The sequence below is a fragment of the Thermobia domestica genome, chromosome 5, assembly GCF_964235325.1.
Source record: "Thermobia domestica chromosome 5, izTheDome1.hap1.1, whole genome shotgun sequence".
Classification (NCBI taxonomy): Eukaryota; Metazoa; Arthropoda; class Insecta; order Zygentoma; family Lepismatidae; genus Thermobia; species Thermobia domestica.
Window position 1 is genome coordinate 297,712,874 of NC_137458.1, and position 17,629 is coordinate 297,730,502.

Consider the following 17,629-nt stretch of genomic DNA (forward strand, 5'->3'; position numbering starts at 1 on the left):
AGTAAGCAGAGTTGGCAAGAACAATGGTTGTTTCTGAAAATGCCAAAAACCCGTTTTGGGGGGGGCAGTTTAAACCAGGCTTTTTTGGGGTTTAAACCAGGTTTTTTGATTTAGATATTTTGCTTTATGTATTTGTATTACATATTCACAGAAATAAGTTTGTTTCGCCTTGGTGTTATTATTCAACAACGGGGTTATGCTGGAAGAGGTCCCATAAGCTTAAAGAAGTCCGGTCAGTAAATTTCTTAAATTGAGAAACTCCCGCCCTAGCCATCGGGAAAATCCCGTCATTCTTTTAAATGTAAAACAATAACGGGAAAATCCTGTAAAATTTAATTTGCATGTAAAATTTAAAGGTCAACGTATTATAATCAGTACGCTAAAACTGAGTGACACACAATCATAGTCAACGTCTTGCGAATAAAATCAGAAAAATAAACACACTGCTGAGCAAGACTGCATTTATTTAATATAAAAACACATTTACACGTGACGTTTCGATCTTCTATCCAAGATCCTCATCAGACGTGAGTGTAAGTCTGATGAGGATCTTGGATAGAAGATCGAAACGTCACGTGTAAATGTGTTTTTATATTAAATAAGTGCAGTCTTGTTCAGCAGTGTGTTTATTTTTCTAAAACTGAGGTATTAAATTACAAATTTAGTATGTAGGTATCATTGAAAGTCCAATCCAAGCTAATGTTGGAAGCTAAGTAGGCAATCGATAAATTTTACCAATATTAATCAATATATTTAAGCAACCTTCGCTTCTTTATAAAACAACAGGCATGCAGAAATATATAATTAGGTTTCGTTTTGTATGTTTAGGCTTAACATCCTTACGTAATACCGAGGTTATCAAGGAGAAGACTTTCGCTTAAAGTGACATCCGAAAGAGTACTTGGTTTACACATGAAAGAAGGGTTGTGGTTCGACCGAGAATTGAACATGGGACACCTTGATTAAAAGGTGAAAAGGAAATAAGACTAATGCAGATGGTTTGACATGTGAAACGTCACTATGAAGTTCACACGATTCCCATTTTTGTTCTTTTAATTTTTTTAGTTTAAACCAGTTATTTTTTTAAAAAAAAAAACAGCTGGTGTAAACGAGCCAACCCTAAGAGTAAAAACTTCTTTCAAAAAATACACAAATAACTAGCAAAATTGTATGTAGTATTTTTACTTCAAAATATTCCATACCCTCTTTTTGAAACTAAATAAAATTAAAATAAAACATAAGAGAAATGCTTAGATTTGTATGATACAATTAAAGGCTGCACATGGTTCTGTATATTCTTGAAATTCTACAGTCAAGTTTTTTATAACCACCATCAAGGGCGCCCATCAGGGGGGTTAAGGGGGCGCTTGCCCCCCCTAGAGGAAAATGTACTTCAGAATATTGAAAATCCAATAGGATTTTTACATTAGTTACAGCAAAATTTGAAACTATTTTTGAAACGTCGCTTACACTTCCCCTCCTTGGAAACCACAACATGGGCGCCCTTGACCACCATCACGGTTTACCCAGTCCTCAAGTTTTCTGAATTTTTAACAAGAGGGATTCAACATATCATTACGGAACAAAAAAAAAAAAAAAAAAAAAAAAAAACTACGGAATATATTTAAGTTAAGCTAAATACAACTGCACAACAAACGTGACTGAGTGGTTGGCTTTTGCGCTTCTATCGGGAAGTCCGGGATTCAACCCAGCATTCGACCATTCTGACAAAGCCTTCCTTCATTCCATCTGAGAATGTAGAAATAGTGCGTGCACTGGCCGACTAGGAGTGTAGGAGTTGGCCGACTTCCTTTCTTATTGTTTTTAAATCGTTATTATTACTAATTACCAGCAGTGACGGTTTTGCGAAGGTTAGAGGATCGGTCTTTCGGACTGAAGCCTGTTCTCCAAAGTTGTGGAATGTCTAAAACGAACGAAATATCTATTAGTTATGCCTTTACTCATAAACTTTAAGCTCCCGTCGAATAAAAATTACGAATATTTAGAAAAACTAAACATTAGTAGTAAGAAAACGCCTCCCAAAACACTTTTTTAAATTCGCCACTGATTCTCAGTATAAAATGATCTTCAAGGTTGTATCCGGAAGATTATTGCTAAACATATAAACGAAACGAAATATAAGTTATGCCTGTACTCATAAACTTCAAGCACCTCCCAAATAAAATTAGGACTTTTTAAAAAACGAAACAATCAGAGAAACCCCTCCCAAAGTACTTTTCTAAATCCGCTATTGATTATTTGTATAAATTGGTATTCAAGGTTGTATCTGGAAAATTATTGCTAAATCATTGCACAACTACAGTATAACAGAAATGTGGAAATACGGTTTGACGGACATATTGAAAAACGTATGCTTTGACGGATATATAGAAAAACGTAAGTTTAACTTTCGTGCTAGAAGCTGGAGTACTAAGCTCTTAGAAATGAAACACGGATGACAAACTAAAATGATCTAGAGAAGGAAAAAAATGTCGATAACTCAAAAGTTAAAATAAAGTTAAATAACCTGTAAAATTGCCCTCAAATACTACATTCTTCATGTTAGCTTTAATTCGTAAAATATGTGCTCCATCCATCTTGATGGTGAATTACAGAGCTAAATATGGCATTCAGGTCGTGGAAATCTTATCTAACTATAGAATATACTATAAGAAAGCTATTTGGATAGAAAAATCATGAAAATGAAAAAAGCCAAAATTTCCAAAATTCTCGGTTTTTTTCCAAAAAAGCCGGCTTTTTATGTGAAAAAAACCATCGATTCAAAAAAGCCGGCTTTTTTGCATCTCTATGTGTGTGTGTAAAATTCATACTAGTTTTATTACATGCGTTTGTAATTGCTTATTATTCCGTATGATTGTGAATGTACCCAACATGCACTAAAAATAACTTTAAAATAGTAATTTTAATATCAACACTAATGTTATTTTATATTTTTTATTATACTACTCTCAACTGGACACGTCCTGCGTAGTAGATACTGTGCAAATATATACATATATTACAAAATTTTTGTATAAACTAAACTTGACTGCACTAGCAAAGTTTTATGAATGGCGTGACGAGTTAAAAGCTGTTTCAGCAAATAGCTCAAAATTATAAGAAGTAAAAATAAAATAATATGTTACATAATAGTACAAAACTACAGCATAGTGTTTGAACTCCTGAAAAATAGATTGATTATTAGACTATATCACAATGCCTGCTTTTAGGATCCAATATGTATATATTAACAATTCTAGATTGATTATTATATTACAAGAAAATGACGGCTTTCAGGTTTGGGTGGCTACATTTCTACTCTAAAACACACACATACAAACACACATCTATTGTAATGTATATATATATATATGTAAATATTTATAAGTATATATATACATATATAGAAAAGTGGAAGAATTGATGCTCACTCGAAAACTGCAGGTGTGAAAAAATGAAGCTTGATTGTTTATTTTTAGCTTATTTAAAATTCGATTTTTTTGGTCAGTGTTCGGAAACTACATCGTACTTACGGACGAAAATTATCAGCTACATTGGGAGCACCTCCTGCTCCATTTGCTATGAGAATCGGTTCTTGGTGATTATATTTCATTATCGCTGTAAGAAAAGTGGTTATAGGATACACATGGAAAACGGTATTTTTATTTTCATTTTTCCCCTTTCTACCATTTATTAACCAGATTAAGCAGTGTGGAATTCAGTGTGATAAAGCGTGTTTAATACTCCATCTTGTTTACCTAGGTAGTATTGACTTAATAACAATATCATACTAAATAAATAAATAAATAAATAAAAGAAGGTTGTCCTAAAAATACAGAAAGTTATAATAATACATGAAACACATATAAAAAGTCTTTGAGGTTTTTAATGACACGAAGTTGAAAATAAGATTTATTGCTGGTAAATTATATATACATATATAGGGTGTAACAAAAACGGTACAGCAAAATTCCAGGGGTGGATTTCATTGTGGATAGACAAGGCAAAAGTTCATATGACCATATGTCGGGGAATGTATCGTTACAGAGTTACGGTCACTGACCCGCCTGACGGTGTGAAATAGTCATATTCTGGACGCACCTCAATGTGACTCAATTTAAACCTCAATACCTTAGCTCCTACTTAAGCTAGGAAGATTATTTTGGAATTAATGTCTTTCTGATGGATTAACTACGTGTAAACCATACGCAAATATGGCGTGCGTGTCATCGAGTGAGCCTGTACCCATATCACCTGCAGCGAGTGCAGTCTTTATCAGCAGCCGACTACCTGCCACGAGTACGCTTTTGCCAGTGATACCGGCTTTTACCAGTGTGCCGTTAATCTTATTTTCCCATCTGTAATAGTGTTAACAGATGAGGTTCAGTTCAAACGAGAAGGCATCTTCAATTACCATAATGCACATGTTTGAGCGGACGATAATCTTCATGTGATCAGTCCCACGAGACATCAGCAAGAGTTTGATTTCAATGTGTGTGGTGCAATATTGTCGGTGACACTTTACTAGGCCCACACATATTCCCGCAGAGGTTGATGAGAAACACCGATCGAGACTTCCTGGATACCCATATTCCGGATGTATTGGATAACTTGCCCTTGGCTCTGCGTCTACCCGTGAAAATGCATACCAGCGGAAAGCTTCATCCTTCAGGAAGACATCGATACGAAAATTACCTTCCTAGCTTCATTAGGAGCTGAGATATTGAAGTTTAAATTGAGTCACATTAAGGGACATCCAGAATGTAACTATTTCACACCATCAGATGGCTCAATGGTCGTAACTCTGAAAATATGCATTTCCCGACATATGGCCATATGAACTTTTTTTTACTTATCTACCCATAAGGAATCTACCCCTGAAATTTTGCCGTACCTCTTTGTTACATCCTAATATATATACATATATAAACAAAATAAGAAGTATATAAGACAGTTTTCTAGAATACATTTGCTATTTTATGAAATCTGAAGAGCTTTCGATCACGAGAGATCGTCGTCAGATCGTAAGAAAGAATTAATAAAAAAAGTGAGAAAAGAGAACAAAATCTATTAAAATAAGATAGCATTACGTCATATTGTGTAGCTAAACATTTCCTTTATATTTTTAAATCCCTTCTTTCTTGTTATTGAGCTTTACTATCATGCCAGCACGATCTATTAAGAATCGAAAACCATAAAAGTTAATTTCATTACATTGATGTTTCTACCTGGATTCGAGTTTAGCATTTTTTTTTTTAGCACCAAGGCCATATGAAACGTAGACCTACAGCTTAACATGGGATCCGAATCACATGAAATTCCGCCGGGAGTCAAACCTCGGTCTCCCGCGCCGAACACGCATACGCTAACCGTATATTCACGAAGGAGCTTTTCTTCATTTTATAACAGTTTCTTGTATATTCAGTCTAGAAAAAAAAAACTTGTAAGTAATATTATACACGGTGTTACAAAAATTTTTCACGATATTTTGGGAGTAGATTCCTCACGTCAAAATAAAAAAAAAGAAGTTTATATTAACCTGTGGTCGGAAGTGCTTAGTTTCGTAGTTATATTATAGGGTGCGGAAAACGTGAGAAAATGAACTTCAAAGGTCCATAGTTCCACTACTATAGGATCGATCGTAGTTGGGTCAAGACATGACTGAGGAACTAGTATATGAACTATCCAAATATCCATCTTTCAGAACCTCCGGTACTTGCACAATCATTTTTAGAGAGGCTATGTGGGAATACTTGATCACTCTCCACGTACTTCTCTAAAAATGGATTGAATAAGTACTGGAGTATCCTTAACACGTTAGCTGCCATGTGGGTCCGATCGGACCTACTGGAGTGATCTAAGAAAATGTTCTTGTAGGTCCGATCGAACCCACAATTTCTAATTTGTAGAATTGACGTTTGAGTACTTGTATTGTAAAATCCTGTCTCTACTGTTAATGAACTGTAGTGTTTTTATTACACATGTAGGTTTTGGTCTTTGATAATGATTATTAACGCCGCTAGGGGCGCTAAATACCAAGTAACAAACATTTGTTGCTTTTGTAGACCCGATCGGACCTATGTTTTGCTTTTTCAGTGACATGGTAAAAAGTTTAACAATGGATTCATTATTTATTCTAATTTATTTTCACAAGATGTCAGTGTCCCTGTCATTTGCTGAATTTTCAGAAAAGTCTAGATCACTACACTACTATTACTAATGAGATCGAGTTCTGCTCATATTTCTTCGTTTTCCATTGCACAAAGATATTACTTATTAGCACTAAAAGCAAGATGAATATATCCACACTTCTCACTTCTGCACATGTAGTAATAAACAAATAACTTTCTAACAGAGTTGCCAGTTCCACTGTAATTTATCCCCTTGCCCATAAACAAAATATACACACGTAGGTCCGATCGGACCCCCAATTTTTATGCACGCGGATTCAATACCTTGCCTTAGATTATGTTTCAATATTAATATTATGTTTAAAAAGTATGAACAAAACAAGAATAATGTAAGTAAGTACGCTCGGTGAACAACAAAATTCACCATTGGCAGCTAACGTGGATATTTGGATAGTTCACATACCAATTCCTCAGTGATGCCTTGACTCGACTACGATAAGTTCCATAGTAGTGAAGCTATGAACTTTTGAAGTTCACTTGTTTCACGTTTTCTGCAACCTATAACTCCAAAACTATCCACTTTCGAGCACAGGTCCATATGAACTTTTTTCCTTATTTTGATATGAGGGATCTACTCCTAAAATATTGTGACACATTTTTTTTAACACCCTATGTACTTATGTTATCTAATGGTTACATTATATATTTAAAAGTTGCTGTGACGTTTTTAAAGCATATTTGTCTAACTGAACTAATTAGCTTTCGAACTTTCTCCGCTCTGAAAGTTCCAATTTACCGTAGGTCTGACTAACAGCTTACCTAGCAAAACTTAGAAGTTTGAAAACAAAACTCCCGAAACCTTTATATTAAGGTTGGTGTAAAGGGAAAAGTTTTGCCAATAGATGTCACTACAGTCTTCGTATCTACTCTCATGTGTTTTTTTACCGTTGACAAAAATTCACGATTTCTCTTACAAATTTCAACTTAGAGATTTAAAATTTTTAGAGAATGAACTTCATAACGTATCAGAGGCAACAATCCGTGGCGATTTTTTATTTAGAATTTTATTCATTGTTGAAACAGTTACATTGTTAAAAGTTGGGATATCCATTTCAACAATCAAGCTATTTCAACAATGAAGAAAATTCTAAATAAAAAATCGCCACGGATTGTTGCCTTCAATAGGTTATAAAGTTCCTTCTCTAAAAATTTGAAGTCTCTAGGTTGAAATTTGTAAGAGAAATCGTGAATTTTCGTCAATGGTAAAAAATACATGGGAGAGATACGAAGACTGTAGTGACATGTATGGGCAAAACTTTTCCCTTTACACCAACCTTAATTATTACATCGATCCTCGTTTTTCGTAATATTTACTAAAATGTGACTAAGGAATCTCAGTAAAGAGAATGATCAGTACATGAGGCGTGAAATTTTCGTTTTGTTGTAGAGAATCGACATAAAACTGGGAAGAAAGGAACGTATATTGAGAGATCAAATTGTATATAGCTACAAGTTGTGGAGAAATTGGATTTATTATTTGTAACGTTGAACAGTAAAAGATTGTGAAATTTTAAGTTTGAAGTAGGACTAACAATGTTCAAGTAAATAGCTGTGCCAAGTTCACATATTTATCTTTAAATTTCTTGATACGATAACAAACTTTTCTTTAATTGCATTACGAATACATTTTTGTTAAACACACATTCGTGTGAAAGGTTAAAATACGAAACTTGAATCTCAAAAGAAGTAAATACACTTGCTTTTCATTTCGATAAATATTTGTTTATAAATAGCTTCCTTAAACTACATACTATGAAAGGGTCTCTAACTACCTAACTAATTAAGTCTATGGCCTATGAAACCCGGAGGTTCAATGCCGCGTTCACAAGAGTTGTCTATGGACTTCTAAACTTAGCCAATTGGATCCAGTTTCTACTTTGTATTCCTATTTCTGCGATATCTATCTTAATATTGTCATCCCATCTGCACCTAGATCTTCTTATTTTTTTTTTTTTTCGATTGAATTTCCAGTTAAAAGTTTGAAAGCGTTCCTATTTTCTTCCATTTTGACTACATGGTCTACTTACCTGAGCCTACTAGATTTAATAACCCTAACAATGTTTGGTAAACGGTATAAATTATATAGTTCCTCGTTATGAAGTTTCCGCCATTACCCCATTCCGGTTTCTCTTGGGTCCGAATATTCGTTTCAGTATTTTATTCTCAAATATTTTCAGTCTACTTCTTCCCTCAGAGTAAGCGACCATGTTTCGCAACCATACAGAACAACAGATATACAATACCCCGGTACATCAATTATTCATTGACTTTAGACTGGCTTACGACTCGGTTAGAAGAGAAGTATTCTACAACATTCTTACAGAATTTAGAACCCCCCCCCCAAAAAAAAAAAAAACCTAGTTAGATTAATTAAGGTATGTTTAAATGAATCGCAAAGTAAAGTCCGGGTAGGAGAATTTTTGTCCACGAGCTTTCACATCGAGAATGGCCTGAAACAAGGAGATGTGTTGTCGCCATTATTATTCAACTTTGTCCTGGAGTACGCTATAAGGAAAATCAAAGATAGCAATTAGGGCCTAGAGTTGAATGGTATTGACCAGATTATGGTGTATGCTGATGATGTGAATTTAATAGCGGATGATAGGAAAACAACAGAAGAAATGTAGAGGGCTTATTAAACGCTCGCAGGTACATGGGTTTAGAAGTAAATGCAGAGAAAACTAAATACATGGAAGTTCATCGGGATCGTAATACTGCACATTATGGATGCGTTAAAATATCAAATAATACTTTTGATAAAGTGGATACTTTCAAATATCTAGGATCAATATTAACAGACCAAAACCATATTCACGAAGAAATTAAGTGTCGACTAAAAGCTGGGAATTCGTGTTATTATTAAGTTAAAAATTTTTGTTGTCGTCGCGAATTTGAAGTTTAAAATATATAAAACGATAATCATGAAATGGTATCTAACTGTTCAAAAGTGGGCAATGCGTGATCAACAGAGCCTCCCGACTAGTGTAGGGGTTTTCTGTTAATATTTTCTTAATAATATCAGAATTATATATATAAAATAAAACTCTAGTAAACGGAATCAGCTCTTCTACTCAGATTCCTCTACCATATTTACTAAATATTACTAGCAACTCGGGCATATGCAATATACGAATTTTGGAAGTTTCATTTCTGTAGGTTTTGATAGGTATCGGAATTGTGATATTTTTAGAGCAGGAAAAGTGCAAGAACTGATGTTATTAGTTATTACAAGCATAATTTATAAAGTTTACAGCTAGCAACTCTTAGATATATAATGTAATCATTCAAAAATGAATGAATAAATAAATAAAAATATAATATTATTTAAAATTGTGTTTTCCTGGACTTAACATACCAAAATTCTAATAACATGATTTTTTTGGGGGGGGGGGTATTCGATTCCTAATGTGTCATCGTAGTATGTTAGAGAAAAAAGGCATTAATCAAAAATGTAGTACGTGTTTAGCTACAACATTAATACTATCTGATAGCTTCGTATATTCTATCTTTTTTTGTTTTCTTTTTATCTTTCTTACGGTCTGACAATGATATATGGGTGACAGAAAATTCTTCATGTTCACTTTATTAAAATAGTAAACATACTCTAGAAAACCATGTTATATACTTCATTTTATATATATATAATATGTGTTTCAAAACAACACCAATAACGTTTGGGATTTGATTCCTGACACCAAAATAAGAAGAAAAGTATAGACAAATCTGGGCTGAGAAATCCGTCATTTCGAAGTTATAGGCTGCCGAAAACATGAAAAAGTGAACTTTAAAAGTCCATAGCTCCAAAACTATGGGACCTACCGTAGTCTGGTCGTCAAGACTTCATTTAGGAACTAATATGTGCCCTATCCAAATATCCAAGTTTCAGAATAGGTATTTTCGCAACAACTTTTATAGAGGTAGTTGGTGAGTACTTCAAATTACATGGCCGTTGCCAAACTGCCTCTATAAAAATTGTCACGTGACTACCTTAGGATTCTGAAACATGTATTATTGGATAGCGCATATATTAGTCTTGAACCGACTACGGTAGGTCCCATAGTATTCGAGCTATGGATCTTTAAAGCTATTTTTTTTCGTTTTCGGCTGCCTATGACTCCGACAAAAAGCATTTGTGCACCCAGGTTGGTTCTATACTTTTTGTCTTATCTTGGTGTCAGGAATCACCTCCCAAACGTTGTTGGTGTTGTTTTCAAACACTCTGTATATATAAGTATGAATATTTCTAATTAAAAATGCTTATTTTTAATGAAATGTTCTACTATCATTCATAGATAATTATAAAATAACGATTTGGAAGAGCCCATTTATGATCCTAGGAAGGGTCTTCATATCAAAAGCTTAGGAGGGGTGAACACAGCTAATGTGTAAAATGAACCATAAACCATTTTCATTATCTTGAATCTATGAAATTAATATATACAATATTTCAACGTAATGATATGTTGATGCAGTTGTACCAATGGATGTTCATTGACATATTAATAGAGACAAAACTTTTTCGCAACAATTTTGATATTTTGTAGCATTAATTATCACAATTTTCGCATTTATGTCGCATTTACTTTTTAAAATGTAACACAAGTTTTTTTTTTTTTTTTTTTTTGAATTACGGAACTTGTAAACAGTGTATTTTTGGTAGTAGGTGTATATCTAATACAAAACTGAGGATATACCTTGATTAGGTGCACATTCTAGGTACTGTATTCACTGAAATATAGAAATTAATGTAAAAATTTAAACACTTCCTCTAACCTCATCCTTAGTTAAAGGATAGCATGCAGCAAGATATTACCAATTCTTCTTTTAAGTTTGTTCTTCTGTCAGTAACAATCATATTATACTTGGAAAAGAATCTCTCGGTATCAACAGCCGAGACTTGCAACCATATTGAACACAACGAGCTGACAGCAAAAGACCTGTAGTTAATTTTTAAACTGTTTAACAATGATACAACATCAACTTCCATAAACAATGTCAAATCCCAGAAAGTGACATCACGCCATGCAAACTTATGGATTTTATGGAGAACTTAATTTAGCGTCGTGCAAGTTTCCGGTAAAATGCAACGATTTTTAAGTTAAATAATATTGGAAATGCGCTTTTTAGTTATTATTAGAAATAATTAGCAAGAATTCCACATTTCCGTTTTCATTAGCATTTATCGCAAGTAATGCCGAATTTCGCGAAAATTCGCGGTAATATAAACGTGATTTCTGGCTCTGAAACGAAAAATTCGAGATTTCCTGAACACTTTTGTTTTAACGTTTCACACACGTATCGTATTAGCGAAAAAGTTTCGTCTTTACATATTACACTTTAATTTATTGTATTATAATAATTGATTCCCTTATTAATATAATAAATTACAACTTTAGTAAGGCTATGAAGCTTTCATTGTTATAGCTAATCAAGATATCTGCCGTTTACATTGAAACATTGTACCATAAAAAAAAAAAAAAAAAAAGACTCGAGATATAATTAAAGGTATTTATGCCCAGTTAAATAGAACCTTTAATACATACTAGCTGTATCTCTTTTCTGCTCCTTTCTAAGAGGCTTTTAAAGGTGATATAATACAGGGTGGACATAAAGTCTCTCCCTGATAACAAACATTAATAACAAGAAAACAATGAATGATAGAAACATGCGGTCTGAAAACATTGCTTCTATGATACTTCAAGATTTTGCCACATGTGTTGCCATCTACTGCAGCTAACCACAGCGCGACAGTCATCTGTTTAAAAATGGAGTCAGCACATCAGAAAGTGAAATATGTGTTGTGGTATCATGAAGCAAAATCTCCCGTCACAGTTCAACGAACATTCAGGAGAGAGTATGGACAGCAGCCACCAGATGTTAAGAGCATAAGGAAATGGTATAGTAAGTTTATTGCAACAGGAAGTATTTTAGATCGTGATAGAAGTGGTAGAGTGTTAGTGAGGAACGTGTGAAAGCTGTTCGTGTAGCTTTAACCCGAAACCTATGGAAATCCTTGCGTTTTGCATCACGTAAACTGAACATTCCGAAGTCAACTGTTTGAGCAACACCTGTCCGTGATATTGCAGCACTAAAAAAAAAAAAAAAAAAGAGCAATAGACACAGGGACTCCTGAAATGTTAAATAACACATGGATGGATTGCATGGATGTCTTGAGGGTAAACTAATGTAGCACATGTGTAAATTCTCTAAGTCAGGTAAAAAAAAAAAAAAAAAACTTTTTGAGTTTTCCTATTATTTGCCGCAAACCGCATGTTTCTATCATTCTTAGTTTTGTTGTTATTAACATTTGTTATCAGGGAGAGACTTTATGTTCACCCTGTACTTTTAAAATTGAGAACAGGTGGACTTTCCAACCATGAAGATTTCGATTATTTTCAGTGATTCAATCTAATTTGCTAAGCTATTACTATTTTCCTTTTCATGTGTAATGATATATATTAATAACTTTAACAAGTAACCTTCTATTCTTTTAGCCGTAATTTCTATTTAAACCAAGTTAGTATTGAAATAGATTACATATATTACTCTTATAAAATTGTGAGCAGTGATGCGAAAGGAATATTAAGACTAAATCTCTTATATATTTTTGTTTATATAACTAATACCCGCTATGCAATCTTGATATTGATCTAGAATTATTAGTGTAGATATTGATTTGAAAAAAAAAAAAAAAAAATATTTCTTCGCTTTCAACTTCAATGAAAAATTCTTCCCCTGCGCTAAGTAATGGTGCTAATATTTGCTAAGTATTGAAATTCGGAACAGGCTTCTTATTTTATCAGTCATATTTATGTTAAACTTTACTGTCTCATTATCTGTCGCTTCTTAGTGAGGCCACTGGTTGTTATATGCTTATTCAATACTTGTAATGTTTTTTCTTTCTTATTATGAATAATTATAAATATTCTTTAAAATCCACATAATAGTAATAACAAAATTTGGAACACTTCACATAGAAGTAAAACTTGAAATATATACTACGATTATAGACATTATATTAGAACATTACCTAATACCACTATCGCCCAATTGATGTTTTTATTATGGTTACACAAAGGTTAATAACGAAATGCTTTGGTGTCAACCATACGTGACTTGGACTACACAATCTCTACTACGTAAGCTAAAAAGTGTCCATTATTTTGTGTAACACTTCAATTAAATTTTTGAGCATAACAGCTAATTGAAACGTATAGAACACATTTCTGTACTGTGAATGTACAAAACACACTTTTAAATTGTCATCAATATTTCCGAGATAATGTATGAATGCCCTTCATCAGGATGTTTTCTAAATTAAGTTCTGAATACATTTTGTTATTTACATTCTAGAGTCTTGTACTTCAGTAGAAATAACCAATTTGTAAGTCAATAAATTCCGGAATTTCATCAAACATCAAAACACTTAACAAATTATTTTTATACCTAATTCTCATCTTTTGTAAATCTGATAAAAAAAATACACTTCTTTGCCAGTATAAAATAAATTCTTTTTCAGGTTGTATTTAGTCGACTTTTCTTAAATCATCAAAGAGTTCGTTGAGACAATTCTTCCACACCAAAGTATAGAAAATTCTAGCTTTTAAATGTGACATAGTTTAAGAGAGTCAATATTGCCATAACAAATCTGTAACCAATTTGATGACTTAAAAAAAAATATTTTCTTATTATGTAAATAATTTTCAATGCCTTACTTGCAATGATATTCCTTACTATTAATTTACATTAGCAAGAAAGTGCACTTTATGTTACATTTACAAAAGATAAGAATTAGACATAAAATACTTTGATACGTGTTTTCATCGATTGGTAAAGTAGCGGAAATCATTGACTTATAAATTGGTTATTGTTGTTGAAGTTCTAGACCATAGAATATTCTTAGTTATAACTCAACAGCTTCACAGTTGTAGTTCAGAAAACATCCTGATGAAGGATATTCGTGTATTATGCCAGAAATATTGATGAGAACTTAAGAGAAAGATGATCACTAGTACAAGAACACATAAAGGTGAGTATTGTATATAAATCTTTGAGTTTTTTTTGAGAAATACAAATTTTGAACACTGAATATCATATATAAGTTGATAAATTAAAGAAATATCCAAGTAGTTCAACTTAGAAGAAAAACGTTTATATTTAATCAATCAGTAATTTACAATAATATAAATATACTTCAAAACTACTTGATAACAAGTTATGAGTCATGAAGATCCGAAAGTTAGTTCCAGTAATCTGGTAACACTAGCATCAGGAGTTTACTCTGATGTATGGACATCTACAGGGTGTTATAAAATTATGTTATAATATTTTGGGAACAGATTCATCACATCAAAATAAGAAAGAGAAGTTCATAGGGACCTATGATCAAAAGTGGATAGTTTCAGAGTTATAGGGCGCCGGAAATGTGAAATAAGTGAACTTTAAAAGTTCAGAACTCCACTACTATGAGACCTATTGTAGTTGGGTCAAGACATTACTGAGACGTCAAGGCTCCAGCACTTGCGCACCAATTTTTTAGAGAGGTAGGTGGGGAGTGATCAAGTATTCCCGAACAACCTCTTTAAAAATGATTGTGCAAGTACCGGAGATTCTGAAAGATGGATATTTGTATAGTGCACATACTAGTTCCTTAGTGATGTCTTGACCCGACTACGATCGGTCCTATAGTAGTGGAACTATGGACTTTTAAAGTTCATTTTTTCACATTTTCGGCACCCTGTAACTACGAAATTATGCACTTCATACCACAGGTCCATATGAACGTTTTTTTCTTATTTTGATGTGAGGAACCTATTCTCAAAAATTTTGACAATTTTTTTGTAACACCCTGTAGATTCCATGTTTCGTGATCCGCGTAAACTTGATTTGTTTCTGTTTTAAACTAATTTTATGATACTTTTTTTTTTAAATATCTAGTCATCAATTGAATAAATGTAAATTAAAATTGTTATTTATATTAACTTACACCTATAAATACACATCAAACAGAATATATTCTTAAGACATTGTACGGCCAACACCACTAGAAACTTACTGTCGGAATAATCCGATGTGCGGCGCTGCTGTTGTGTTCTCCACGCAAGAGAGCGAACGTGACCTCGAGTGCCCGTGTGTACGGCGTCTACGCTGAGACTACGATTCAGGTTTCTTCTCCACGGGTCGGAAGGAAGGCGCTGAGGTGTCGGTTCAGGAGGCTGTAAGTGTTCGTTGAGGGAATACAGTTTATGGGTGATATCCTTCCCTATTTAAAGAAGAAGAAGAAAAAAAAGTGAAACAAGCATTGTGTTAGGAGTTACTATGAAGTGTCAATATTTTATAAATAATCAGAAAAAACAATGAAGTAACATTTTACTGCAAAATAATATACAAGAAACTTCTCTATACTAGTCACGGCTTTTTTCATTGAATGGAGTTGTATGTACACAGCAAACTCTTTCAGCTTTCCTGAATAAAGAAAATGTGTTGTTTGATATACCTTCCATAGTACTACGGTAATTTTTATGCCTTTATCCCCTACAGAGACTCAAAGTAAAATGGCAAGTGGTCAAATCTTCCGATATTTGTTGCTTTTGCTTTCAATCACCACCACATTATAGCCATTTGGTAGTAATTAGTATATTAATTTTATGATGGTATATGACAGAAACTTACAGCACTTTTGTGTTGTAGAATAGGATTTTTTTCGTGTGTGTGCATGCTTTATTATTAAAATTGTAAATGACTCAAATAATTAAAGAGTTTCGGCATTTATTTGTACATTTATATCCAACAGGAATTTTCATCCCAATTGCATATAAAAATGCATGTAGTGTATATACGTATGTTTAACTTATTGTATTGATTCTAAAATTATTTAAAAAATATAATTTTACATATTTGTTAAACTTGGCACCGAAGGTACAAAATCGTGATGTTTCAGCACAACCTCATTATTATGCTTCGCATATTATAATAATGGTGATTGTTTCTCGATTCATCTATATATATTAAAATACTAAGTTTATATATTTGTGGTCAAGAAAAGTTTATATGTTCGTGGACATTTATGTTATTGTGGACGTTTATGATTGTAGCCAATTTTTTTAACAATGATATCTCTCAAATCACAAGCTCTACAAAGATGCCATTTTTACTGATCGATTGCAAATTTTATGTAGGTTGTTCAGTTTAAATTTAATATGTAAAAAAATGGCTATTATTTCTTTATTACATTTTAAGGGGTACACTGGAAGTATTGAAATTTTTAAAAATAAAGCATATTCTACGAGTTATAATTCAAACACCACATATTTGTATATGGAGTTAGTATATTTTTCCGGGGTTTGCTTCATGACCAAATGATAATGAAAAGCGAAGGATAACCATGTGTCCAGTCTAAGATGAATCTTTATTGTTTGGAGTGTTTTGCCCAATGAACACTATATATATATATATATCACTGACATTATAATTAATTGTATGTGTGATGTATGTATGTGATTATTATGTATGTATATACTGCATGCAAGAAGAATGAAAATACTGATCCCGATTTTTATCAAGACGTCCTTCACTTGTGCCTGTAAAGGGATATGTGCAGCTGTTGTGAGGAATGACAAGGAGATTCATGCTCATATGTGAATGATGGGCTGTGTAGAGAGCGCAGGTTCAGCTAGTAGCATTTGAAATGTTTATGCTATTAATATAATAGTTTCTGTTGCAAACTTATTTCATTTAAGTTGGCAAGTTTTCAATGAAACCAATAGTGTCTATGTATAGATGTCATGGTATCAGGAATCGTATATAGTCAAGTGTTCAGTTGAGGTAATCAGCATATACTTAAAACAAAATAATAAAGTTACCATAATGCGGACAAGTACCAAAGCATTATAGGTAACCATTTGAAATTATTTACCTAGTAATGTTCCTCAGTGAAGTTCTTTCACATTATTTCTAGTGTATCAGGAGCACACAATGCCTGATTTTTTTTTTTTTACAAGATCTTAATATTGAGATTGTATTTACAAATTAAACGTGATTTATAAACATTAAAATAATAGATACATCACATGATTTAATTTTCAGAAAAGAATTCATATTTAAACAGACTCGTAGAAGAAATTAGTGAAACCAAACCATTCGAAAACCAAGATCACCTAGATATTCAACAAGATTAACACACAGATTAAAACCCATTACAATTATTTTACTTTTCGTTCACATACACAATTTGTTTGTTTATACACCAACAAATTAGAACAGTAGCTCCTTTATGACGTTGGTCTTTGAGAAAGGGAAGATCAAGGGATAACTATTTGTTTGTTTTGCAATTTCTTTTTAATCCGCTAGAAGCTATTATAACACAGCCACAAAAATAAAATAAAATAAATAAATAAAAGAAATAAAAGTACTGTGCACCGGACCACAATGTACGGATA

General features: G+C 32.9%; 1 protein-coding gene across 1 annotated transcript in view; it reads right to left on the reverse strand.

The window, feature by feature from the left end:
* The window catches only part of LOC145686729 (uncharacterized), a 351,998-nt gene that overhangs the window by 29,145 nt on the left and 305,224 nt on the right, over window positions 1-17,629 (reverse strand). Inside the window, exon 5 of the mRNA XM_081760339.1 lies at window positions 15,247-15,453. Within this exon, the coding sequence (XP_081616465.1) occupies window positions 15,247-15,453 (207 nt within the window). The remainder of the gene's footprint in view (window positions 1-15,246; window positions 15,454-17,629) is intronic.